The sequence below is a fragment of the Pongo abelii genome, chromosome 1 (assembly GCF_028885655.2).
Source record: "Pongo abelii isolate AG06213 chromosome 1, NHGRI_mPonAbe1-v2.0_pri, whole genome shotgun sequence".
NCBI classification, from domain to species: Eukaryota; Metazoa; Chordata; class Mammalia; order Primates; family Hominidae; genus Pongo; species Pongo abelii.
This window is the reverse complement of record NC_071985.2, coordinates 115750960-115776518: the sequence shown is the minus strand read 5'-3', so window position 1 is coordinate 115776518 and position 25559 is coordinate 115750960. Positions and strand designations below refer to the sequence as shown.

At 43.4% G+C, this 25559-nt stretch overlaps 1 protein-coding gene across 1 annotated transcript in view; it reads left to right on the top strand.

Moving 5' to 3' along the window:
* PTGFRN (prostaglandin F2 receptor inhibitor) overlaps positions 1 to 25559 on the top strand; it is an 80656-nt gene that overhangs the window by 14721 nt on the left and 40376 nt on the right. The window contains exons 2-4 of the mRNA XM_024247537.3: positions 16883 to 17251; positions 19818 to 20231; positions 24364 to 24744. Coding sequence (XP_024103305.2) covers positions 16883 to 17251; positions 19818 to 20231; positions 24364 to 24744 — 1164 coding nt within the window. The remainder of the gene's footprint in view (positions 1 to 16882; positions 17252 to 19817; positions 20232 to 24363; positions 24745 to 25559) is intronic.

The following is a 25559-nucleotide window of genomic DNA, read 5'->3' as shown; positions in this document are numbered from 1 at the left end:
TAGGAGTTATCACAGTCACTGCATCAGCAGGCATGCTGCTGGGCTGGGGGTGTGGTGATGAGCAGTCCTTCCAGAGTCTCACAGGGAAGCTGACAGGCAGTCGGCTCCAGGTGATCGTGGTGGCAAGCAGACCCTCAGCAGGCACCTTCTAAACTCTGCCTGAGCTGGGGGCTGAGGCGGGGGAGGATCAGGAAAGCCTTCAGCAAGCTGGACTCATTTGAACTCATTAAGTCTTGATGATCAGTAGGTTTTTGTCTGGCAGAGAAGGGGTGGGTAGTTTACTTTAGGCAGAGGGAAGAACACAGAGAAAGCGATAAACCAGCTGGTGCAGTGGTTCACACCTGTAATCCCAGCACTTTGGGAGGCTGAGGCGGGCAGATCGCTTGAGGCCAGAAGTTCGAGACCACCCTGGCCAACATGGTGAAACCTGTCTTCATTAAAAATACAAAAATTAGCCAGGCATGGTGGCACATACGTTTACTCCTAGCTACATGGAGGTTGAGGCACGAGAATTGCTTGAACCCAGGAGGCAGGGGTTGCAGTGAGCTGAGATTGTGCCACTGCACTCCAGCCTGGGCGACAGAGAGAGACTCCCTCTCAAAAAAAGAAAAAAAAAAAAGATAAAACCATTCATAAGAGGATATTGGTTTTTAATAAATGAGGAAAACTTTTTGCAGCTAGTGTGGAGGGTTGAGTTGTAGGGTCATTTAGAGGGAAAGGACTGAGACTGGAGAGAAAGTCCTGAGTGTAAAGAGCCTGTGTGTCACCTGAAGGAGTTTAAGCCTAACATCGTAGATGAATTTGTCTGTTTTTTCCTGATTCTGCCTTCCCTAAAAAGCTGGAGGTCCCTCCTTTCCTTTATTTACTTGATGTTATAAAGCAATGCTATACATGTAAGGTGCCTCATCTTATTGGGGACTCATCTCCTTCCAACTTTTCTATAAGTCAACATACTGTTCCATCTTTATCGACTCTGACGCTTGGCCAGGTGTTAGCTCATCAACTTTCTGTGATGATGTGGTTCTGCACACAGTAGGCATGCAGCAAAAAAATACTGAATGAAGGAATGAAGTATCAGATTGTAGTTAAAGTGTTCCTTAAAGGGCATGTGAAGCCAGAGTCTTTTTTAATTTAATTCCCTGCAAGCCAAACTGTTAAATAACACTGTACTCCTTACTGAGCCTCATCAGGGAAGCTTGGCATAGACCCCTCATCACCCATGGCTTCTAGCACTGTGTCTACAAATGAGAAGGGCAGGCGTAAAGTGTTGTTGGGGAGGAGGGATGGATGAGGCAAAGGAGGAGCAGACAGTGGATCTAGGGAACAGTCAAATAAGGGGAGAGAGGACAGAGCTGCCCAAGGAAGGGAGTCGGGTTGGTGGGGAGTTTCCCCAGTTATCTCAGGTGCCTTTTATGCTCATATGCAAGTTTAAACACAATATGAATCTCCCATTCTCTTAAACTAGAGGCTAAAAAGAGGACCAGGTGTTCACACAGAACTTGGCAGATGATGTTGGCCAGTTTGAACGTGGAGAGGATTGAAAATGGCTGAGCAGGGAGGGATGCTGAGCGGTGCTTGGGCCTCTAGCAGCTGTTAATTTTATAGAATGCGCTAAAATAAACCTTGTGGATAGATCTTGCCTCAGCCTTTTCTATCTCTGGTCCTTGGACACAGAATTGTTTAAATCATTTCATGTTTATTGAGTTATTTTGGTTAATCATCAGTACAGATTGCCTCTAAGTGGTTTTGCATCTTTTTTTTATTATCACTTGGTCACATAACTTCTCGGAACCTCAGTTTCCTTATTTAATACTCTCAGGGTTGAATATTAAATCATATGAACAGGATTTGCGAACTGTAAAGCAATGCTATGCATGTAAGGTGTCTTTTTTTGGCCAGTTACTGAGTCTTTAAGGGCAAATTGTCTACTCAATACTTGGTTTACTGTGTTAGGATTCCATTAGGGAAGCAGAACCCTTATAAATATTGTGGAATAACACATGTATTAGAGGAATTAGACCTTACACAATTATGGAAGGAGTTGGAGAAGTGAAGGCCTAAAAAGGAGAGTTAAAGTATCAGGGAAGTCAGCTAGTCAGCTGTCTTGAAGCACTGGCAGGTGGACAAGTTGAAGCGTGAAGAGGAATCTGGAAGCCAGGCAGAGTGGGCTGGTTTAGGGTTCTGAAGAAGGGTAATCACTCAGCTCCGAGATTGCAGCCAAGCATCTAGCGGTCTTGGGGTCATGTTGGTCCATAAGGATAGCATTTGGGAAGAAAACAGGAGCAGAAAGAGCAAGGACAAACAGGTGCCTACTAGCACCTTCACATCTGTCCCACACTGCCTTTAACCACGAGCCGTATACCAAAGTGTAATGGCTGCCGCTTGACTTCCATCTCCCAAATCTGACATGAAGTTCTGTTTTGTCCAACCCTAACCCGGAACTACACAGATAAGGGGATTCTGGGATATGTAGTTCCAGCTTAGCCAGGTGACAAAACCTCACAATTTCATAATGTAGAATTAAAGGTTTGACATGGTTCTGGCCTCTCAGGATCTCTCAAAGGCCACAAAACTGGAAGCAATGTCACAGTTATATGATCTAGTGCTTCACTAGTAAGAAGGAATTCAGTTAGTTAATGATCCAGTCTTGAGGAAGTACCGTGCATTTTTGTTCCTCACTTGTTGGTGGTACTGTATGTCTTTCTGCCTTGCTTACCATTCTTCTTTTTTTTTTTTTTTTTTTTTGAGACAGGGTCTCTCCCTGTTCCCCATTGCCCAGGCTGGAGTGCAGTGGTGCAATCATGACTCACTGCAACCTTTGCTTCCCAGGCTCAAGCCATCTTCCTGCCTCAGCCTCCCAAATAGCTAGGACCATAGGCACATGCCACCACGCCCAGCTAATTAAATTTTTTTTTTTTTTTATAGAGACGAGATCTGACTATGTTGCCCAGGCTGGTCTCGCACTATTGGCTTCAAGCCATCTTCCCACCTCAGCCCTTCCAAAGTGCTGGGATTACAGGTGTGATGCAGGAGGTAATGGTTGTCTTGGCAGCAAAAACTAGGAAAAGTTGCATTGACTGTGAAGAGCCTGTCAGTACTGATGAAATGCAAAGTCTTTGTCACCTCCTTTCTAATCCTGTTTGATTTGGAGAACATGTGTATGAAGGCTGAAAGAAGATTTCCAGATATAAATGGCAGGATAGATAACATTAGAGCCAGAACTGTCATGTACATGTCAATTAGAAACAAGATTTAAGTCTCTGGACCACCCTTCTTACCCCCTGTGGCCTGTTGATCACACTGCCCCTTCCTTGTGTTTCTGTAGCCAGGCACGGGCTAACAAGGACTCAGAGAGTGCCTGCTATGATAATTTTAGCCCCTGGAAAAAATAACAGACTTTGTGAGATTTAATGGCCACACCTGGGCTTTGTCATCACTTAGTATTCTTTCACCTTTTTGATTGTCAACTCTGATGTTTCCCTCTGTGACCACAACCTCCTTGCTTTACTCCTTTCAGATTCCCTCCTAGCTGTTGAACCTATTCTTCATCCTAATTTTGATTCCCTGATTTTGAACATTCTTCCTTTTCAGTCCATCAGGCCATTCTCACTTTACTTGGCTTCTAATCCAGGGTAGACTCTGGTGGTCAGCATTTCAGCAGTGAGCTTGTTAACAACCTGGGACCCTCTGTCATATTTCTTTGCCAGACCTCACATTGTATTATATTTCAGTAATTCACACCAATCGTAGTTTGTAAGCCTGAACTTTATGATCTTGCTGGGGAAAATCTCAAAGTCTGGCCATCTGAGATTCCAACAAAGTCCTGGCATCTTTACCGCAGCTCAGCTCTCCTTTGTGTTCCTTTTGTGATGGTTTCCTATTATATTTCTTCTGATGCTTATTCTAAACCTTTGTCAGGATCTTTGGCATCTGAACTCCTTTCTACTATTTTACTGAGACAATAGAGACCAAGCAAAGAAACCTCAAGCTTTTGCCTCAAAACTTTTTAATATTTTTACTCATCCTTTTCTCTGTCTAACCTGAAAAAAAGTAAGGGCTCTATCTTTGGCTCTTTTTCCTCTCTATGTGTATTCTTTCCCTAAGTGACCCCAGGCAACCTGTGGCTTTAAATACTCTGTGTGTGCTGATGACTTTCTAGTGAGTATCTCCAGCTTGGACCTCCCCACTGAGCTCCAGACTTAAACATCCAGCCGCCTACTCCACTGCACTTCCACTTAGTGTCTGATAGGGACCTCACATTTAAAATGACCAGAAGACAACTCTTGCTTTCCTTGGTACAGATTTGCTTCCCTCTAATTACTTTGCTGTCTCAGTAAGTGGCATCACCCTGTATGCCAGATGCTCAAGCCAGAAGCCTAGATCATTCTTGACTGCTCTCTTCTTCATTCCCCACATTCAAAAAGTCAGTTTGTCTTTTCATTTATATACAAGTTAAGTCCTGAATCTGACTACTCCTGAGAGTCATCACCACTGTCAACCAAGGCCGGTGTTCATCAGCTTTTGCTTGGTCTACAGAAACTTCCCCCATGCTGGTGTCCTTGCTTCCAAATTGGCCCCGTATAATCTATCTTTCCCACAGCAGCCAGACTGAAATTTCTACAAAGAAAGTAGGCTCTATCATTTTCTCGTTTATGTGCTTCCCATTTCAACCAGAATCCAGGGCCCTGCCCCCTCATTCATTGTAATCGGTCACAGTGATCTTTTTTTTCTGTACTTTAAACACCCAAGCTTGCTCCGTCACAGTGCTTTTATATTTGCTCTTCTATGTCTGGAGCAGTTTTGCCCCAGAGCTTCAATCACTGTCTCTTCGTCATTCTGGTCTAAACTCAGACATGACCCTCTCAGAGAGGCCTTTCCTGACCATACCTCATATTGTCATATTTTAACTGAATAGCATTTGTCAGTGGGTCTACTTCATCACTGTCTCTTTCCTAGAACACAGTTTTCTTGCAGGCAGGGACTGGTGGCCATGTGTCCCCAGTGCCTAGAAGGTGCTTTGGGGGACTGACTGGCTGACTTTGCAGGATGAACCCCCTGCTTGCTGCTTCAGTGCCTTTTTCATGGTTGTGCCTTCTCTTCCCTACATCTTTGTTCCTTCTCTCCTGGCTCTTACTTTCCAGATCCCATACCCGTCATTGAAAATGCGCTTTCCTGGAGGTTGCCAGTGATTACTTAGCCATCAGTTCATTTCTCTTTTCTCAGCACCCACCTTCCTTGACTTTTCTGCATGTTTGACATTGTTGTTCATTTTTTTCAAACAAAGGCATATAGTAGGAGTCTGCTCTAGATATTGTGCGGGATGCAGATATGGGTAGAAAACAGTTCCTGCTTTAAAGGAGCTTGCAGTCTGCCAGGAGCAAGTAGATGGGTATGTTCATAAAGAAACAGTAAGTGTTACTTCAAACCCTTTCTTGAAATTCTTGCATCCCTTGGCTGCTAGGGCATAAGCCTTTCCTGGTTTTCTTCCTAACTGGCTACTATTTCTTTTTTCTGTGCTGATTCTTTTTCTTCTGCTCATGCCTTAAACATAGGACTTTGCTGTGGTTTTGCCCCATTCCCTCTTTTCTGTACAGTAATCTGTCTCCCGGTGGTGTCATCGACTCCCACATCTTTACTGCTGGGCAGATTTCCTTTTTACCCCCCCTCCCTCCATGCATGTGACTCCACATTGCTGTTAGGCTCAAATATCTTCTAGGGGTTTCCATTCTAACTATCCGGTGGACATTTCTACTGGTCAAAATCTTACTATAAGAAAATAGATTTCACCAGTGATTAGCTTCCCTTTGGCTTCTGTCTCCCCTCACAGGTCTACCAGTTGACCCTTCCTCAGTTGTGGCTCTCAGAGCTGCTGCCTTTTGATTCCCGTCATTGCCCTTGTTTTCATTCTTTTTACCTCTCCCCACCATTGGTAGAGGGCCCCTGAATGATCTCTGGGCCTCCATGTCTCCTCTCCAGTCTGCTCTTGATACACTGTTTTAGTCACCCTATCTTCACCACTACCTGCCTGTGTCCCCGGTGGCCCCTTTAGGTCTTTGCTTATGCTATACCCCTTATCTCTGGCCACTTTCCTCATTCATGTCTTCTGTTAAACCTCCCCCTCATCCAGCCATTTTTCAAAGGCCAAATTCGAATATTGACACTGCATGAAGCTTTTTATGAATCCCTTTGGATGGAAATGTCCTCATTCTCTTTTGACCTCTGAGGCACCTGTTAGTGCATCTCTTTGATTATTTATATCCTTCCTTATACAGGTTGAGCATCCTTAATTCAAAAATCCAAAATTGGAAATGCTCCAGAATCTGAAACTTTTTGAGCACTGATACGTTGCTCAGAGGTCATGCTCAGAGGAAATGCTCATTGGAGCACTTTGGATTTTGGATTTTCAGATTGGGAATCCTTAACTGGTAAGAATGCAAATATTTGAAAGTCTGCAATCCCAAACACTTCTGGTCCTAAACATTTTGAATAAAGGATATACAGCCTGTATGACAGTTTGCACTGTTACACACCTCCTGACTCTTAGCATACCATACGTGCCTTAAAAGAAGATCCACAAGCTGACTAACCTTTCACTCTCACTTATCACTTAGCACAGGGACTTCTTGCTCAGTAGCCGTGTGTTGAATGAGTTATCTTAGATTTGTCTAGTATATCTCAGTGAGGTCTTAGCTGAACTTTTTCTTTTTTTTTTTTTTTAATGATTATAAGCACTGTTCTAGTAGAAGCTTATTTGCTTCTGGATAGGGTTTTGAAGTTCTGCCATATGTGACTTTATTACACATTCTCTGCTGGCTATAGCTTGTTTAATGTGCCTTGCTGCATTTTCATGACTTAGGGACTGTCTAGATGAAAGTTGGCATGATCCTTTCCTGTCAGACCTCTCAGTGGCAGACTTGAGGAGACAAAGGTTTTTCATTTGTTGAGTCAGGTACTCCAATAAAGGCACTGTAAGGTTTTATAAGTTTGACTTTCTGTGCATTCATTTCTAGCTCACATGTGGACTGGGAACTCCATGTGGCAATCCATAGGCCGTGAGTCTCTCCTAAAAGCCTTGTAAGGACTCGGGAAGTGGGAATTAGGCACCCATTTACAAGGCATGCTGAAAACCATAACCTCTTTAGTTTCAGCATTTCAACTCACCTGTACCACTGGATTCAATAACTGCTGATACTTATCTTACAAATGGTTCAGATTGGAAAGTCAGATTGTTTGCTTCTAGGCAGCTCAGTGAAATAATAAAATTTGAGCAGAAATAGAAATAATTGCAAGAATTTTTAGCAAATATGCTATACTCTGCAGGTCTTGATTTAGAATAATGTTGATGATAACCTGAGAAAGAAAATCCATTTCCCATGGATATCAGGAGGAGGTGGAAAAGCATAGATAAATGAAGTGTAGTCTTCATTGCCTTGTCTTTCTTAATGATTCCTCATGGTTGCCCATAGCACTTATTTAAATAAACATTGCAGGAGTAGTTGTTTGCCTTGAAGAACTTGCCTTTTTCTACCTGTCCCCATCGATTCCACCTGATAGAAGAAAGTCAAAGGCATTTAATTACTTTCTTGAGTATTCCAGAGGTAGGGAAATGGTAATCTGGAAACAATTAACTCTTGGTTGTTAATTTTCTATTGCTGAGAAGTCAGAGCAGAGGGCTTCTAAAAGTCCCACCTGTATGATTTTGGAATAAAGTTCTCTGCACCATTTTTGAGTATAAATATGTGTGATGTTAAAGTTGGTATCACTTAAAATAACGAAGGTAGTACATCAGAAAAATTTTTGAAGAAATTTTTAACAATCCAATTTCTTTTATTTCTCTCATCTATCTACTTCATGTTGAAAATATATAATATTTCTTCTTTCAATAACTCATTTCTGTGTTACTTTGCTGCCTATCTTGGTTCCATTGCCCATGGAGAATATGAAATATAGGGAATTTTAAGCCGTTTCTTCTTCCTACTCAGATTAAAGACAAAAAATCAACAGAGGGTGATAATATATAATGCAGTTGAAGGCAAACCACATCCAACCTATCTTTGGCTTATGCTGCACTATCAAGTTTGGGTTTGAGTCCCTCACATTATAGCTGTTATGACCTTCAGGAGGTTATTCAACTTCTTTGATTCTCAATTTCCTCATATCTATGATAGGGGCGGTAATAGCTACCTTATGGTTGTCTTCTGTGGATTAAGACAATTTGTGGATAGTGCCTGGCTCAGTCAGTTAGTGCATGTCATGTAAGAAACACTATATTATTATTCTTCCTCTTACTTGATTCTAATATTGTTGTGGAGAGAGACTGGGAGACTTGATAGTAAATCAAACTGAATACATCATGAAATAAATACTATGAGAAATGCTTACATGATTTTAGCTGAAATTATGGGGTCTTTGATTAATCAAGTATTTTTTATTCTACCCTCCCCCTCCCCCACCAATTAGCTTGTCATTCAGTCTTTCATTTTTGTGGTTACTCTAGAGATTAGAACACGCATCAGTGATCTGTTAGTGTTTACTAGTGATCTTTTTACCACTTCCAGGATAATGAAAGACCTTACAACATTTAAGCTCCAATGTATTCCACCCGTCTCCTCACTTTTTCTGCTATTGATGTCATATGTTTTAATTATGTATATATTTTGAATTCCAGAAGACATTACTAATATTGTATTTATAGTCAATATTCAGTAGGTTTACCCACATAGTTATTCTTCCTGTTGCTCATTTTGCCTTCTCACATTTCCATGATTTCAAGTGGGATTATGTTCCCCCTTTTTGAAGAACCCCCTTTAGTATTTATTTTTGGTGCAATTAATTCTTTTTCCCTTGTTGAGAATTGGTTGAAAGCATGTTTATGTTGCCTTCCTATTTGAAGATTTTTTTTCTCTGTATAGAATCCTAGGTTGGCGGTTACTTCCTTTCATCACTTTAAAGTTGTCATTCTGTGGTCTTCTCATGAGCATCATTTCTGTTGAAAGTTAGCCATCAGTTGTATTCCTGTTACTTTCTCTGCCTTTCAGTAGTTTTGCTATGATTTACCTAGGTGTGGTTTTATTTGTATTTATTCTGTTTATGATACATATCTTATTTTGAATCTGTGGCATGATGTCTTTTGTTGGTTTAAGAAAAATCTTAGCCATTATCTCTTCAAAAATTATGCCTGATTTTACTACAGTCTCTCCTGTCCTTCTGGGCCTCTGTGACACGTATGTTTGGCCTTTTTACTCTGTCTCATATATTCTTGTCTGGCTTTTTTAGTTCTTTTTTATACCCTGGGCTTCAGTTTGGATAACTTTTACTGACTTTTGTTTTATTTTGTTTTGTTTTTGAGATTGTTTTGTTTTTTTTTGAGACAGGGTCTTACTCTGTTGCCCAGGCAGGAGTGCAGTGGCACAGTCATGGCTCACTGCAGCCTCCATCTCCTGGACTCAAGCAGTCCTTCCACCTCAGCCTCCTGAGTAGCTGGAACTACAGATGTGTGCCACCATACCTGGCTAATTTTTTTTTATTGTTGTTAGAGACAGGGTCTCACTATGTTGCCCAGGCTGATCTTGAACCCCTGGGCTCAAGCAGTCCTCCTGTCTCAGCCTCCCAGTGCACTGGGATTATAGGCGAGAACCACTGTGCCTGGCTGCTGACTTCTTTTGTGCTGCATCTAATCTGCTGCCAAACCTATTTATTGACCTCTTAATTTCAGATATTGTATTTTTTTTTTTAGTTCTAAAATTTCAGTTTGATTGTTTCAATATATTTCAGTTTGGGTGAAATCCTGTTTTCTATTTCTTTAGTAAATTAATTATAGTTAGTTTACAATCTATGTCTGATAAAACCAATATCTGGATCCCTGCAGGTCTGTTTCTATTGTCTATTTTTTCTCTTTTGTTTTTGTTTATTTGGTTCTGTCATCTGGAATACCTGGTAAGTTTTGATTGAACACTGAAAAATTGTAGTGGCTCTGTATGATGTCTTCTTCTATCTGAGAAGATTTACTTTTTTCCTAACAGGCCAGTAGAGTAAGAGAAGCTCATCTTTATCCAATGAGGAATTGAGATGCTTTGAGACTGTCTTTCAGTCTTGATGAGAGCTAGTTGCTTTTTCCGCTTTGCTCTTATTCCAAGAGCATAGCCCTTCCAGGGTTGTAACTGAGAATCTGAGTGTTTACCACCTTCCTTTGTGGACTCAGAATTCTAGTTTTTGTTTCCCTATATTGTGAAATGGTCAAAAATTTTGCTTAACCTTTTAGCCCCCTAGTGTTTATTTTCTGCTTAGCTTTCAGCCACTTACCACCTGAGGGGAAAGCAATGTAGTATGTCAAACTCACTTCTCTGCTGTTGCCTTTTTTTCCTAAGATCTTGCTCCTCAAAGTCTGACCTTCTTAGTATCCCTGAACTTCAGTTGTCTTCTTGGCCCCACAAGGTGCTGGAAGCTCTGAGTTACTTACTTCTACTTGCTTTCTAGCCTGCACCACTTAAAAATAGCAAATATCTGAAGAGAAAAGGCAGTGGATATTGTTGAGTCCACTTCAGTGTCTTTCTGTGATCTTAGACCCTTGAGCCTGGCTGCCTTGATTGCTCACTACTGCATTCAGTTAGCTTTTATCTGTCTTTTATGGTTTCTGTAGTGGGAGTGAGGGTGGGGGCAGGGGGTGGGGAGTGATCTGATATTAGCTACTCTATCATAGCAAAAAGCAAAAATCTAAAAGTAGAAATCTCAATTATTGGTCTTTCGAAATTTAAACTCTGCTTACCACCCTCAAATACTTGAGTCAACTTCCAATGAAATACACATACGTATACATAAACACTGCACGAAGGTGATAGTTAAAGTGCCCTTATTTTGTCTTGGGTATCAAAGGTACTCTGAGGCTGTGGTAACTACCCCGAGAGGTAAGAGAAACCTGTGTAGTTCCTGTTTTTCGGGAAAGAATGTACAATGGTCCATCAACGGGTATTTTTTTTTTCTGGTATTAAATTTTAATGGAATTTTATTATGTGGATTTTTGTGTCATTGAACAACCCAGTAGTGTCCTCAATAGGACTTCTAAGGCTGATAAATGTTTTTCGTATGAAGATTTCTTATATTGACTCCTGAAAACAAACGAAGCCATAATTCAAGATTGTTACTTAGTAGCAACATTTTTATGGGGAACTAAACTAATACAGTTCAGATGAAGAAGTGTTTGGGACCTTCAGTTTGAAACACTGGTAGAACTTGGGAAAATAGAGGAAAACTTTCTTTTCCTCTTTTTCCCTCAGTTATCAACTGTTACAAAAGGTTTTGACAAAAATGGGCAACATGTGGCTATGTAGAAATTCTTTTTGATTTGAAAAGAGCCATATGCTCTATTTTTTCCAAGTTATATTTATTTTTAAATATCATTAGCTGTTATTTAACAATATTACAAGAAATCTGTGCTAAATACCAGATTGCTTGGTGGCAATTTGAAATTATGTTATCAAAATTTAAAATCTTGATTTGCATGGATGAGGGGACATCCTAGTTCTGCATGCAAGACAGTGCTCAGGTTTATGTCTTTTCGGATTAGAATTTGATCTTTCAAGCATCTGTTCATATCTGCTTTACTTTTCCCAGTGGCGCTACCATATAGCCGATGTTGAAGGTACTTTTGCAGGTTGAGTTGGAACATGAAGGAAGGAGTACCTAAGTGATCCTAGGGGAGTTGGGGAAGGTTTCACAGAGGAGGTGGTGCTGCAGCTGCCTCTTACAAGAGGGTGAAGAGATGGATGAGAGGGTATTCCAGGTGATGGAGGCATGAAAGCAGAGGCCATGAAGCACTAGAGAGCATGGCATTTCCAGAAAGTGAAGAGATGTTTGTTTTGTGGGATAGAAGCATCAGAGAGTGGGAGAACAGTTGGAGATGAAGCTAAAGTGGTAGCCATGAGCCAGATCATGAATGGTCTTGTATGTCTTTTATTCATTCATTCATTCATTTAACAAATATTTATTGAACAACTACTATTTTACCAGTTCCTGTTCTAGGCACTGTCATTCAGCAATGGACAAAACCAAAATCACTACTCATGGAACTTACATTCTACTGGAGAAAAAAGAAAAAGAAAACAAATAATAGTAAAAACATAAGTGTTCATAAAGTATTTTAGTAATAATTGATAAGGAGAAAATTTTGCAGGAGCCAGAATGGGGATGTGCCACTTTAGGGTGGTCAGGAAAGGCCTCATTGAGAAGGTGACATTAGAATATGGATCTGAAGCAGGTGAAGGAACCAGTGGGATGAATGTCTGAGAGTGTCCTGGGCTGAGGAAATGTGCAAGGGCCCTGAGGTTGCAGTAAGTGAAACCTTGGGAGCAGAGCATGGCTGGAGTATAGGGGAGGAAGAGGAACAGACAGGAAGTCCAAGAAACAAAAACGGCCAGGTCCTGTAAGGATTGCCTCTATAAGGATTTCAGCTTTCATCTGAATGAGATGGGAAGTGATTGGAAACCTTTGAACAGAGTAAGATATAACCTAACTTAAATTTTTCAAAGATCATTTTGCTGTGTTGAGAATAGAGAACAAGAATGGAAGCCAGGAGACCAGTAAGGGACATTGCAGTAATGCAGATGAGAGGGGTGCTGGCCTGGGCCAGGGTGACAGCATTGGGGGTGGCTGATGGGTTGATTTTGTCCTATAGGTGATAAGGAGCCATTAAAGACTTGATCAGTGAAGTGACATCGGATTTGTATGTGGAAAATATGATTTTGGCAGCCCTGTGGAAGGATTGGAGAGTTCAGACAAGGAGATGAATCAGATTCTAAGGCTCTCATCACTAAGGATAAAGATAGAGACCTTACAAGGATGCAGTCTCATGCTTGTGGGTAGGTTGTCCACCCTGGCCAGCTTCTTGACAAGGGATAGGAATGGAAAAGATTAACACATTAGGAAATTCCTCTGTAAACCTAGCCAAGGAAGCAAGGTGAATGATTATGATCAGGTTTATCCTAGAGGTGGCCTGCCCAGCACATAACCACAGCCCCTTGCCATAGGCCAGGGATCGTGAGGGCTGTAAGTACATTTCCTCATTTAATCCTTACCACAGCCCTCAGGGAGTGTGGTGACCATGGTCTCCATTTCACACGTGAGGAAACTGAGGCACAAGAGGGTTAAGCACAAGGCTGTTTTGCCTCTAAAGAGTCTCCACCATGATGCTTTCTTCTAGAAGATCTCTTTGGGAGATTCAGAATTGTCTGGTTGTCTCAAAAATTAAATGTAAAAAAGTGATCACTTCATTTCTTTGTGAACTGTGGTAATGATGGCTTCAGAGAATTAGTCACTGCTGGGTAGTGATATATTATTTCAACGTTCTTTGAGTTGCCAGTGACAGAAATTACCTTTACCTTAAGAAACATAAGTAGGCTGGGCATGGTGGCTATAATGCTATAATCCCAGCACTCTGGGAGGCCAAGGAATATTAGTCCGTTTTCATGCTGCTGATAAAGACATACCCAGACTGGGCAATTTACAAAAGAAAGAGGTTTAATTGGACTTACTGTTCCCCATGACTGAGGAAGCCTCACAATCATGGCGGAAGGCAAGGAGGGGCAAGTGACATCTTATGTGGATGGTGCAGGCAAAGAGAAAAGCGCTTGTACAGGGAACCTCCCCTTTTTATAACCATCAGATCTCACGAGACTTACTCATTATCACGAGAACAGCATGGGAAAGACCTGCCCCCATAATTCAGTTACCTCCCACCAGGTCCCTCCCACAACATGTGAGAATTAAAGATGAGATTTCGGTGGGGACAGAGCCAAACCATATCATTCTGCCCCTGGCTCCTCCCAAATCTCATGTCCTCACATTTCAAAACCAATCATGCCTTCCCAGCAGTCCCCCAAAGTCTTAACTCATTTCAGCATTAACTTACAAGTCCACAGTTCAAAGTCTCATTTGAGACAAGGCAAGTTCCTTCTGCCTATGGGCCTGTAAAATAAAAAGTAGGTTAGTTACTTCCTAGATACAATGTGGGTACAGGCATTCGGTGAATACAGCTATTCCAAATGGGAGAATTTGGCCAAAACAAAGGGGCTACAGGCCCCATGCAACTCTAAAATCCAGCAGGGCAGTCAAATCTTAAAGCTCCAGAATGACCTCCGTTGACTCCATGTCTCACATCCAAGTCACGCTAATGCAAGAGGTGGGTTTCCATGGTCTTGGGCAGCTCCGCCCCTGAGGCTTTGCAGGGTACTGCCTCCCTCCCGGCTGCTTTCACAGGCTGGCATTGAGTGTCAGTGGCTTTTCCAGGTGAACGGTGCAAGCTGTTGGTGGATCTACAGTTCTGGGGTCTGGAGGATGGTGGCCCTCTTCTCACAGCTCCACTAGGCCATGCCCCAGTAGGGGCTCTTTTTGGGGCCCTGACCCCACATTTCCTTTTCCTCACTGCCCTAGCAGCGGTTCTCCATGAGAGTCCCACCCCTGCAGCAAAGTTCTGCCTTTCATCCAGGTGTTTCCATACATCTGAAATTGAGGAGGAGGTTCCCAAACCCTAATTCTTGACTTCTGTGCACTCACAGGCTTGACACCACGTGGCAGCTGCCAAGGCTTGGGGCTTGCACCCTCTGAAGCCATGGCCCAAGCTCTGCATTGGCCCCTTTCAGCCATGGCTGGAGCAGCACCAGGTACTTAGGCTGCACACAGTACAGGGACCCTGGACCTGGCCCATGAAACCACTTTTTCCACTCCCGGGCTTGTAATGGGAGGGGCTGCCATGAAAACCTCTGACATGCCCTGGAGACATTTTTCCCATTGTCTTGGGGATTAACATTAGGCTCCTCTTTACTTATTGCAGATTTCTGCAGCCGGCTTGAATTTCTTCTCAGAAAATGGGTTTTTCTTTTCTATTACATTGTCAGGCAAATTTTCCAAACTTTTATGCTCTGCTTCCCTTATAAAACTGAATGCCTTTAAAAGCACCCAAGTCACCTCTTGAATGTTTTGCTGCTTAGAAATTTCTTCCACCAGATACCCTAAATCATCTCTCTCAAGTTCAAAGTTCCACAGGTCTCTAGGGCAGGGGCAAAATGCTGCCATTCTCTTTGCTAAAACATAACAAGAGTCACCTTTGCTCCAGTTCCCAACAAGTTCCTCATCTCCATCTGTGACCACCTCAGCTGGGACCTTACCGTTATCAGGCTTTTGGTCAAAGACATTCAACAAGTCTCTAGGAAGTTCCAAACTTTCCCACATTTTCCTGGGAACCCAGAATTTGAAAACATGAATTAAACCAGTGAAAAAACAGTGGCAGTAGTATATTAGTTTGCTAGAACTGCCACAACAAAGTACCATGAACCAGGTTGTTTAAACAGACATTTATTGCCTCACAATGCCAGAGGCCAGAAGTCTAAGATCAAGGTGTCCGGGAGTGGTTCCTGCAGAGGGCTGAGAGGGAGAATTTGTTCCGTGCTTCTCCCTTAGCTTCTGGTGGCTTGCTGGCAATTTGTAGAGGTCCTTGGCTTGTAGACATATCCACTTAATCTCTGCCTTATCTTCATGTGGCTTTCTCCCTGTGGGCATGTGTGTGTCCAAATTACCCACTTTTTAAGGATACAGTCGTATTGGATTAGGGGCTCACCCTATTCCAGTATGACGTCATCACAACTAATTATATCTGTGACAACCCTGTTGCCAAATATGGTCACATTCTGGGGTACTGGGGGCTAGAACTTCCACATAGGAATTTTGGATGGGGACATAATTCAACCTATAACAAATGATAAAAATACAAAATTAATAAAAGGTTCCCATTTCCTGGAGCCCTTATTACATGGTGGACTCTCGCCTAGACATTTTATTTCATTAACTCAGTGAAGCCACTTTGTCCCAATTCATAGTGGCAGAAGTCAAAGGTAAGAGAGGTCTCTCAGATTGAAACTTAGGTCTCCTTGATTTCAGACTTGCTTTCTCTTTTATATGTTATTGCAAGAACATCAAGAAGGAGCCATATGTGTTTATTTGATGCAATTGAAAGTGCTAAACAGGTAGTAAATACACTGCAAAATCATGCTGAAGTTCATTGCAATGAAGACATCTTAAAGGACTCACAGGTGCCAGTTGTAGGGTCCCTACCAGAGAGGGCTGGGAATTGCACACTCTTAGGGAAGGGAAAGCCAGTGAAGTCTTGCCTGTGTCCACTGGGCTTATCCCCGGCAACCAGCTGCTGCATTCCTAAGAACACCCAGCAACCAACCTGCCTCTCTCCCTTTGTGCTTCCCCATCCTTATTCTGAATTTAGATCAGAACAAAGAGTAGAGAAGGAAATGAGCCAGAAAATAGAAAATTAATACTTGGTAAAATCACCATATTTTAAAATTAATTTATAGGCAATGTCAGATAACAGGAGTTAAATCATTTTATCAGCAGGCTGCTCTAGGATTTAAAAATTGGCATCCGTCATTGTAAATCAGGTCTCAGGAGCCCCAGGGAATGGTCTCTAGGGATGAGGGCTGATATAGGCTGGGCAGAAATGTAAACACTTGACTAGCTGTGCCCTTTTATTTCACACAAAACCTAAAATATTTTTACATCACACTGAGTGGTTAGGGTGTGTTAAATAGTAACTGGAGGGAAAAAGCTATTGAGGTTTACAGTTAGCTTGCTTTTAATGCTTATCTTCCTCCCTGTTAGTCCTGGGAAACTGGTTGTGTGAGAGGTGCTCATTTTGAGGTTGCATTCCTGGCTCATTATTTAAGGGTTAGGCTTAACCTTCTGCATAGACACATTTTCCCTAGTAGTTTGGCTGTCATGTTTCTGCCATGCCTGTGAGCAGGAGCATCCACAGGTTTGCCACATTTGTCCTGGGAAGACTTTCTGTGATTAAAGACCTGCCTTTCGTCTTTTATCATTGCAGCTCTTTGTCGAGGGCGTGTGGTGAGAGTCCCCACAGGGACGCTGGTTCGAGTGGTGGGCACTGAGCTGGTCATCCCCTGCAACGTCAGTGACTATGATGGCCCCAGTGAGCAAAACTTTGACTGGAGCTTCTCATCTTTGGGGAGCAGCTTTGTGGAGCTTGCAAGCACCTGGGAGGTGGGGTTCCCAGCCCAGCTGTACCAGGAGCGGCTGCAGAGAGGCGAGATCCTGTTAAGGCGGACTGCCAACGACGCCGTGGAGCTCCACATAAAGAACATCCAGCCTTCAGACCAAGGCCACTACAAATGTTCAACCCCCAGCACAGATGCCACTGTCCAGGGAAACTATGAGGACACAGTGCAGGTTAAAGGTACAGTCCTCACATGGGCTTGTTATGCCAGGGGCCAGACCTTTCTCTGCCCCTGGGCTGTGGTTGACTTTGTCAAGAGACTTAATTTCTCTGAGGCTCTGCTCCCTCCTCTGTCCAGGGGAATAATCATGTCTTACCTGATTAAAGGCAGGGGATGGGCCAGATGACCTCAGAGGGCCCTTTCTCTTCACTCCAGTGTGGTTCTGAGCCACCCTATGCCCAGTGAGGTGGAGGCAGCATGATGCGGTGGTGGAGAGCTGGCTCTGGAGCCAGGTTGCCTGTGATTGTTTAGTCCAGTTGCTGGCTCTACTACTTGTCAGCTGCATGGCTGTGGGCATGTTACATGCCTCAGCTTCCTCCTCTGTAACCTTAAAGGTTGTGAGGACAGGTGAGTTACCAGGTGTAAAGCCTTAGAGCAGTGCCATGTAAGCATTCAGTGGTTAGTGACAGGAAGGGGATGGTCATGTTAATGATGCTTAGGTTTATGGGAATCACAGGCACTTCAAAGTCCATGTCTTTCTCTGTGGCTTTCATGATTTAAGTACTTGTTTGTACCAGACGTTTTATGTGTTATATGTAATGTGGTCTCTGCTAGCTTATTGACCTAGCTTTGCAAATATTACACCTTATGTACCTGGAATGTTTTGGGATTTGTTTGGGGGGTTTTGTTTGTTTCATTTTCCAAGTCCTTTTAGATTTACTCACACATTCAATTCTCTGAACCCAATCAAAATAGGGCAGAATATTTCCCTAATTTATACATGAGGAAATGGAAGAGCATAGTTTAATTACTTGCCTAAAATCACACAGCTAATTAGTAAACGAGCAAGAACAAACCATTTTAATTTGGGGCTAAGAAAATAGAAACATTATAATTGTTGTTATTGTTACTTAATTATGCATTTATTTGTACCCTGCCTTGTTCCCAAAAAGGATTTATGTCTGGGTCAGAATGTATGTAATTATCAGAAAGGAGAAAATGCACATGATGATATAAAAAGCGAGGGTTGATTGAGGCATCCATTCCCTCATGACTTGTAGAACCCTACCATAGCTCAGAGACTGTTCCCTCACTAGATTCATCAGGGGATAAAACTGCCATGTCCATTAAGGAGGTAATGAAACACCCCATCTATCTCTTTATTCCTATAGAAAATCCCGAACATGTTTTTTAGAAAAAGACACTCTTGTATTGGAGCTAAATAATGTCACATGCCACCTTTTCATTAAGCCAGACGTACCCTTGTATCCCCTTGGAGTCTCCTCTTGAGTGGGAGGGAGGGTAAGGGGAGAATTCCCCCACCCCCACCCCGCTTCCTCCAGTGTCTTTCAGCCTCTTCTGCTGTCTTTGGAAGGCAGGAGACACAAGAGGAGGCCTTTCTTGGGTGAGGAAAGCAATGGATGACCATGAGAAAGACTGACTGCTGCCCAGGTGGAGCCTCTGATGGTTGCCATGTGTGGTCCAGGATCTGCCCGGCCTTCAGCTTCATGGGTCTTGAAACTATTCATCTGTGCTCTGAGAGATGAGCTGGCCTTGAGAACTGAGTCATATTAGCCAGACTCACAGACTGATATATATACTAGAAGGTCATTATATTTATTTTGCAGTAGAGATGGGTCTTCGGGATGTGTCCTCCTAAAAATGTAGCAGCTTTTAAATGTTAGCTAGAATAGCCCCTTCTCAAGGACACTGAATTAGTTTCTGAATACGGAATTGGGGGGAAAAAAACAGAGATGATGAATAGTGGTGTTGGAGGGTCCTCTTAGCCAGCTCATGGACAAGCCTGATAGATTTTTCCCTGCTGCTTGGTAGTGGCCCCCTTTCTGGTTACCAGAATAGCAGTATCCATCACTTACTGCTTTTTTCCTGAATACACCACCCATACTTCCTTGATCGCTGCCCCCTTTTTCTAGACTCTGTAGAAGTGCCTGGGCCGGTTCCTATCATGTGGATATGCTGTGTTCACCCTAGACATTCTTGGGCATTCCCCAGGTTGCAAGCCACAGGCAGCTCATGCCATCCTTTCTCCCCTGTGGATCTTGCTACTTTAAGTCTAGAAGGTCACCTTATCTGCAGATTCTGCGGGCTCCCTAGCCTAGCCCTGGTCCTAACCAAAGAAATGTTTGACAGTCCTACCCAGTGATTTATCATGACTGCTGAGTGCCAGGCACGGTCCTGGGAACTTGCCCTGTTTAACATAACTCTCATGTCAACTCTATGACAAAGGTCCAGTTGTCATCCCCGTTTTAGGAAACTGAGGCACAGAGGGGTAAAGTAACTTGCCTTAAAGGTAGCAGAAGCACATCACATCCCCAAGGCACGACTCCCACAGGGAGTTTTCACCACCCACTTCTAGCATGGGGTTTTTTTTTGTACCTTTATTTTTCTTTTTCAAGTCAGAAAGTCAGTTGAGATTACAGATGAATCCAAATGAGAAAACGTGCCCATCCTGGTCTTGGAATGGGGAAGGGAGGAGGAAATTGTCTGTGGTTGCAGCGGTGGACTGGCCGTTGCCGGCTGGGGTCGGTGTGGACGGGCTGCTGACCTAGCTTTCTCTCTCCGCAGTGCTGGCCGACTCCCTGCACATGGGCCCGAGCGCGCGGCCCCCGCCGAGCTTGAGCCTGCGGGAGGGGGAGCCCTTCGAGCTGCGCTGCACCGCCGCCTCCGCCTCGCCGCTGCACACGCACCTGGCGCTGCTGTGGGAGGTGCACCGCGGCCCGGCCAGGCGGAGCGTCCTCGCCCTGACCCACGAGGGCAGGTTCCACCCGGGCCTGGGGTACGAGCAGCGCTACCACAGTGGCGACGTGCGCCTCGACACCGTGGGCAGCGACGCCTACCGCCTCTCAGTGTCCCGGGCTCTGTCCGCCGACCAGGGCTCCTACAGGTGTATCGTCAGCGAGTGGATCGCCGAGCAGGGCAACTGGCAGGAAATCCAAGAAAAGGCCGTGGAAGTTGCCACCGTGGTGATCCAGCCGACAGGTGAGCTGGAAACGATGCATTATAGGTGATGTTATTTTATGACTAATGATAGTGGTATAAAGAACTGGGCCAGGGAGCCCCATGGCCTTCTGACAAGAACTGTTTCTGCTTCCCATGTGAGGCCTTATTTTTAGGGGTGAAGGGAGTAGGGTGTTGAGAGGTTGGAGGTGGGCGGGGTTACATTTGTTTTGTGCTGAGGATGCCTGTCGTTTTGCTTCGCAGCTGCTTTTGTCTAAATTCATGTCCATGGAAAGCCACAGCCTACACATAACACGAAGGCAGATCTTTCACTCAGAGTTTAGGTGCCGTAGTCCCTCAGCCAGATTAGGTAGGGCTTGGTGTTCAGTGGGGCTTTCGGGTGAAGGTGCCACACCCTGCCCCCTGAACTTTATTGGGTTTGATGTTTCCTGAGTCCTTGGACCTGCCTTTCTCTGCAGCTGTTGGAGTGTGTGCCTGGCTCATCCCAAAACCTTTCATCTAACTTGTATCCTCTAGGCCTGCCTTTCAGTCCCCTCAGATGTGCTTTTCCTGGTAGGGGGAGGAGCTCTCTAGGGCAGGGCCGCTTCTTGCTTTCCTGTATGGTACAGACCACGGGAGCATCCAGTCCTGGGGTCTATACAAGAAGCCCTTTGTCCTGTCGTCTGTGAATCAGCTTTTTTTTTTTTTTTTTCAAAGCCTCTACTGCAATTATAGAAGTAATTAAGAAAATACAAAATGCATTTTAGAAAACACATAAAAATAAAACGAAAACATGCTCTTGTTGACTCATTGTCCAACCAGCATCAATGGAGAACCTACTGTGTGCTCAGCTCTGTTCTGGGCCCTTGGGTCAGAGGTATTTGAGGCTTGTTCCCAGGCCCTGTGGAGCTTTAGGCTTCACAGAGATAGTGTAAAGAGACCAAGGCAGGGCAATGTCATTGCTCAGGATGAGTGGATGTTCTTGGTTTTCTGCGAGTCTGACATCTTCAGATCTCAGAGTACTTTGCTGCTGTTGCTGCTGCCTTCTGTTTTTTAAACTGGGAAGACCTTGGTTGTTGGACTCATTTCCTGAGCATGAATGTGAATATGTGGCGGCTCTGTTGCTCAGATGGGAAGGAAAGCAGGAAACAACACACAGGGGGAATATTTTGTCTCTGAAGTTGCATTGTCCTGAGCTCTTTACTCTGCACTTACACCACAGCACAGAACCTGGATTTGGAAAAGTGGGTGGTGGAAAAGCAGGTCTGAAGTTCTTGAGTGACTGTGGCCATCGAGGAGAGGAGCTGCTCATTACCGTCAGTCTGGGCTCCACTGGCTGCAGAAATCACTTTCCAGATGGACTTAGGTTACCTTCCTGATCAGAAGTGATCGCTCTGCAGTCTGCCCTAAGAAACCTCTAGATATTAAACTTGCCTCAAACAACTCTTAAGGGTTTCAGCTTTGTAGAAAGTTAGGCTTTTATGGAAGAATTTGAATTGTAAAGACATTTTTTGTTTCAAACACACCATGAGACCTATAATATCTTGCTAAGAGACTTAAACACTGAACTTATTAGGCAGGTAATATCTGGCTCTCAGATGAGACAGGGGTCATAATCTTTTTGTGCCATGAGACTTTTTGATAGCCTTTTGAAAGCTACAGACCTTTTCTCAGAATTAACATGTTTTAATTCGTAAAATACAGTACACAAGATGACAAAGGAAAATAATTATATAGAAATCGTTATCAAAATACTTGTAAAGCAAATTGGTTTTGTAGTAATATTATGCTGCTTTATTAATGCATTGATAATAAGACAGTGGCAGGCTTAACAACTGTACTTTCTGAATAGTAATGAGTATACATGATATTTCAGGATATCTGCAGCAACTGTAATGTGATGGGAAAGTATCTGTGATTTCTATTTGGGGTAGTCCCAGACACAGGTAATACTACACTGGTTTGTTGCTTACTTTCACAGTGGGAGGAGATGCTGTATTTCAGGTACAGATTAATAAAAATAAAGATGGAATTTTTTTCCTATCAAAGTTCACAGACTCTCTAAATTCTCTTTGTGCATTCCAGGCTAAGAACCGCCACACTAGGCTGATGGTCCTTCTCTTCTTGTCCACACCTGCACTATCCATAGCTGGCTGCTTATATATTCTTATCACATTGTTATGATAAATGGCACAGAGTGAAGCTGTGCTACCCATGTGGCAGGGAGCCACCTCCCCAGCCCCTCCTCCCTGTCATGGGAGTGGTCTGGTTGCTGCAAACTTTGTGTCTGATTTATGGATTTAGTTATATTCAGGGACAGAGAACCTGCCCCACCACAGGCTTTGTCTGAGGTCCCTTCTTTCATTACAAATACTTAGAACTGGTCCTTTTTTTCCCTTTAGCCTACTCCATCCTGTCTCTCAGCAGTAAACTCCCAAATCCAGAATGTGTGGGACCTTTGGTTAGTGATGTGACAAGATATTGAGCCACTTGCACAGAGAAAATTACAAAGTGAACTACACAGCTGAAGAGACATCCCTGCCAATATTTTCTGAACCTGAGACTCTGTTTTCTCCATCCATACAGTCCACAGCTGCTTGTTAAGTACTTCTTCACTGACCCGACTCCCTCCTGAGTTGTCTTTTACTTCCAGTAGCTGAAGTCCTGGCAGAGGTGACTCCAGCAGGATTCCAGGGTTTCTGGCCACAAGCTTTGACTGTAGAATGGTTCAAACTGCAGAGCCTGGCTCAGGGCAGCAGTTTCCATACTTAGTCCTCTCAATTGATACCCTCAGGCTACTTTTGGCCCTTTTAAAGAGGTGAGGGAGAGAAAGAATTAGGAGACTAGGTGGAAGGAGAAATTGAACTTTTAAATTCCCTTTTCTAATACTGTGCCCACCTTATTTTCTGTCTTCTGTCTAGCTGGATCTTGAACTTGAAATATTTGTTTGAAATATTGTCAGGCTTTGGACATATTCAAATGAAAGTAATTTACTCCAAGGAGCACGGGCTTTGGAGTTGGTCTTTTCTGAATTTGGGTCCCTGAGCTTACTGGGGCCAGCACCATGCTGTTGATGCCAGCGACTTGCTAGAAGGCCAGGGCTGTGCCTCTGCTTGAATCCCCTGGGAAGTGCTTGGTACTTGTCATCTAAGTAATTGTTCCCGGACATTTCACAAATTGATGTTTTTCTACTCAGATTACAGATGCTCTTTTAAAATCTTCTGAATAGAATAAAATGTTTCCATGTGAAAGCTTTGACAGGGGAATGCTGGAACTAGATCTGCCTTGAGTCTGTGACACCAAATACTTCAGTGCTTCATCTAAATATAGTCTACTTTTAATTATCCACACTAATGAGAAAGGACAGTAGTGCAGATAATCCAAAAATCATCATGTTTTAGTTTTAGAATATGTTTTATGATTGGCTTTTATATGGGAATGTCTAAGAAATAAATTATACTCTCAGTACATTACATTTTGAAGACTTGACTCAAGGAAAATTGTCTGGTTTCACTTTCCTGGCCCTTCTGTTTAGGATTTTTCCCTTTTATCCCTTAGACAGTTTCACCGTCACTTCTGCTGCCCTATTCCCTAGCCCCCAGCTAACAATGTGTACCAGTCAGAACCAAGCCTTCCTTTTCTGTAAAATCACCCAAGTTTCATCATGCACATGGAGAATGTATAATTTTAGTTTTACAGTCTTCAGTAGACTGCTTATCAAAAGATAGCATAACAGTGAAGAGCAGAATTTCTAAAGGCAGATAGCCTGGATTTGGATTCCATCTCTGCCACCTATCAGCTGTGTGACCTTGGGCAAGTTACTTAACTCCTCTGTGCTTCAATGTCCTCATCAGTAAAATTAGGATAATAGTAGTACCTACCTCTTAGGGTTGTTTTGAGGATTATTATATGTAAAGCACTCAGAACACTGCCTGGCATATATAGCAGGTATATATATGTTTGCGGCTATTGTTGTTTTTGTAAAATAAAAAGAAATGTGGTATGTTCTGTTAATTTATTCATTAAATATTTCTCAAGCACTTACAACTGTACAAAGCCTTCTAACTTTAATGCTGTAAATAAGAACTTAAAAGGAGATGCTTTAAAGAGGGTGGAGAATAGAAGGGGCAAACATAATCAGATTACCTAGATGTATTTGTTTTTAATTTTCAAGTTCTGCGAGCAGCTGTGCCCAAGAATGTGTCTGTGGCTGAAGGAAAGGAACTGGACCTGACCTGTAACATCACAACAGACCGAGCGGATGACGTCCGGCCCGAGGTGACATGGTCCTTCAGCAGGATGCCTGACAGCACCCTACCTGGCTCCCGCGTGTTGGCCCGGCTTGACCGTGATTCCCTGGTGCACAGCTCGCCTCATGTTGCTTTGAGTCATGTGGATGCACGCTCCTACCGTTTACTGGTTCGGGATGTTAGCAAAGAAAACTCTGGCTACTATTTCTGCCACGTGTCCCTGTGGGCACCCGGACACAACAGGAGCTGGCACAAAGTGGCAGAGGCCGTGTCTTCCCCAGCTGGTGTGGGTGTGACCTGGCTAGGTGAGTGGTTTGGAGAATGACTATTAACCTCTCCAGCTTAACCCCTCCTCGGAGTTATCTGAAGGAGTTATCTCAGGAGGCTCTGCGCTTTGCATGATTTTGACATTATTTCTGTTGGTTCATGCATACTTTGGCCCAGATAGATCCCAAACTGGGGATGAAATAGAATCTGGCAGGCAAGGGAAATGTTTAGATAATGTGGCCTCAGTTGTCTCAATACCCTCATTTGAGAGTATATAGTTTCCTTTTGTTGTCGACATTTGCAGGGTCAGGGCACTGCTGAATGGCTCTTTGAAATGAATCTTTGTTGGAGGGAGAACACTGCCATTCTTCGTTTGTTTCTGTTAGACTCCTAGGTGCTCCCTGGCAGGAGCTGGTGCTTTTCCAAAGCCCAATGCAGAAAGATAATTCCTTCAGTTACTGGAAAGCGTTTTTTTTTTCACGTCACAACCTGGAATCCCACAATATATCTGTATATACCAGTTACAACTAAAGGGCCCGCCTGCTTCTATAGGCTTGTTTTGTGGATGCTCTCACCCCAGGTATAATTTCCCCAGTGGAAGAGCAGAGTAGCTCTCAAATGTTGACCACCTTGCCACCCGTTTTATAACAACCTGCCATATATGTAAAGATCTTTGGCATGTCCTCTTACTTTATACTAAGCTCCTCTTCCCCTACCTCTTTTTTCCCTAAATGTTTGCCCTCTGGGCAAAATGTACACTAACTTTTCCTAATTTTTGTTATGTCTTGTAATTGCAAGTAATCAAAGGAGGGATGGGGTCAAGCTGGGTGTGGAAAGCTTCGCTCCCCACCTC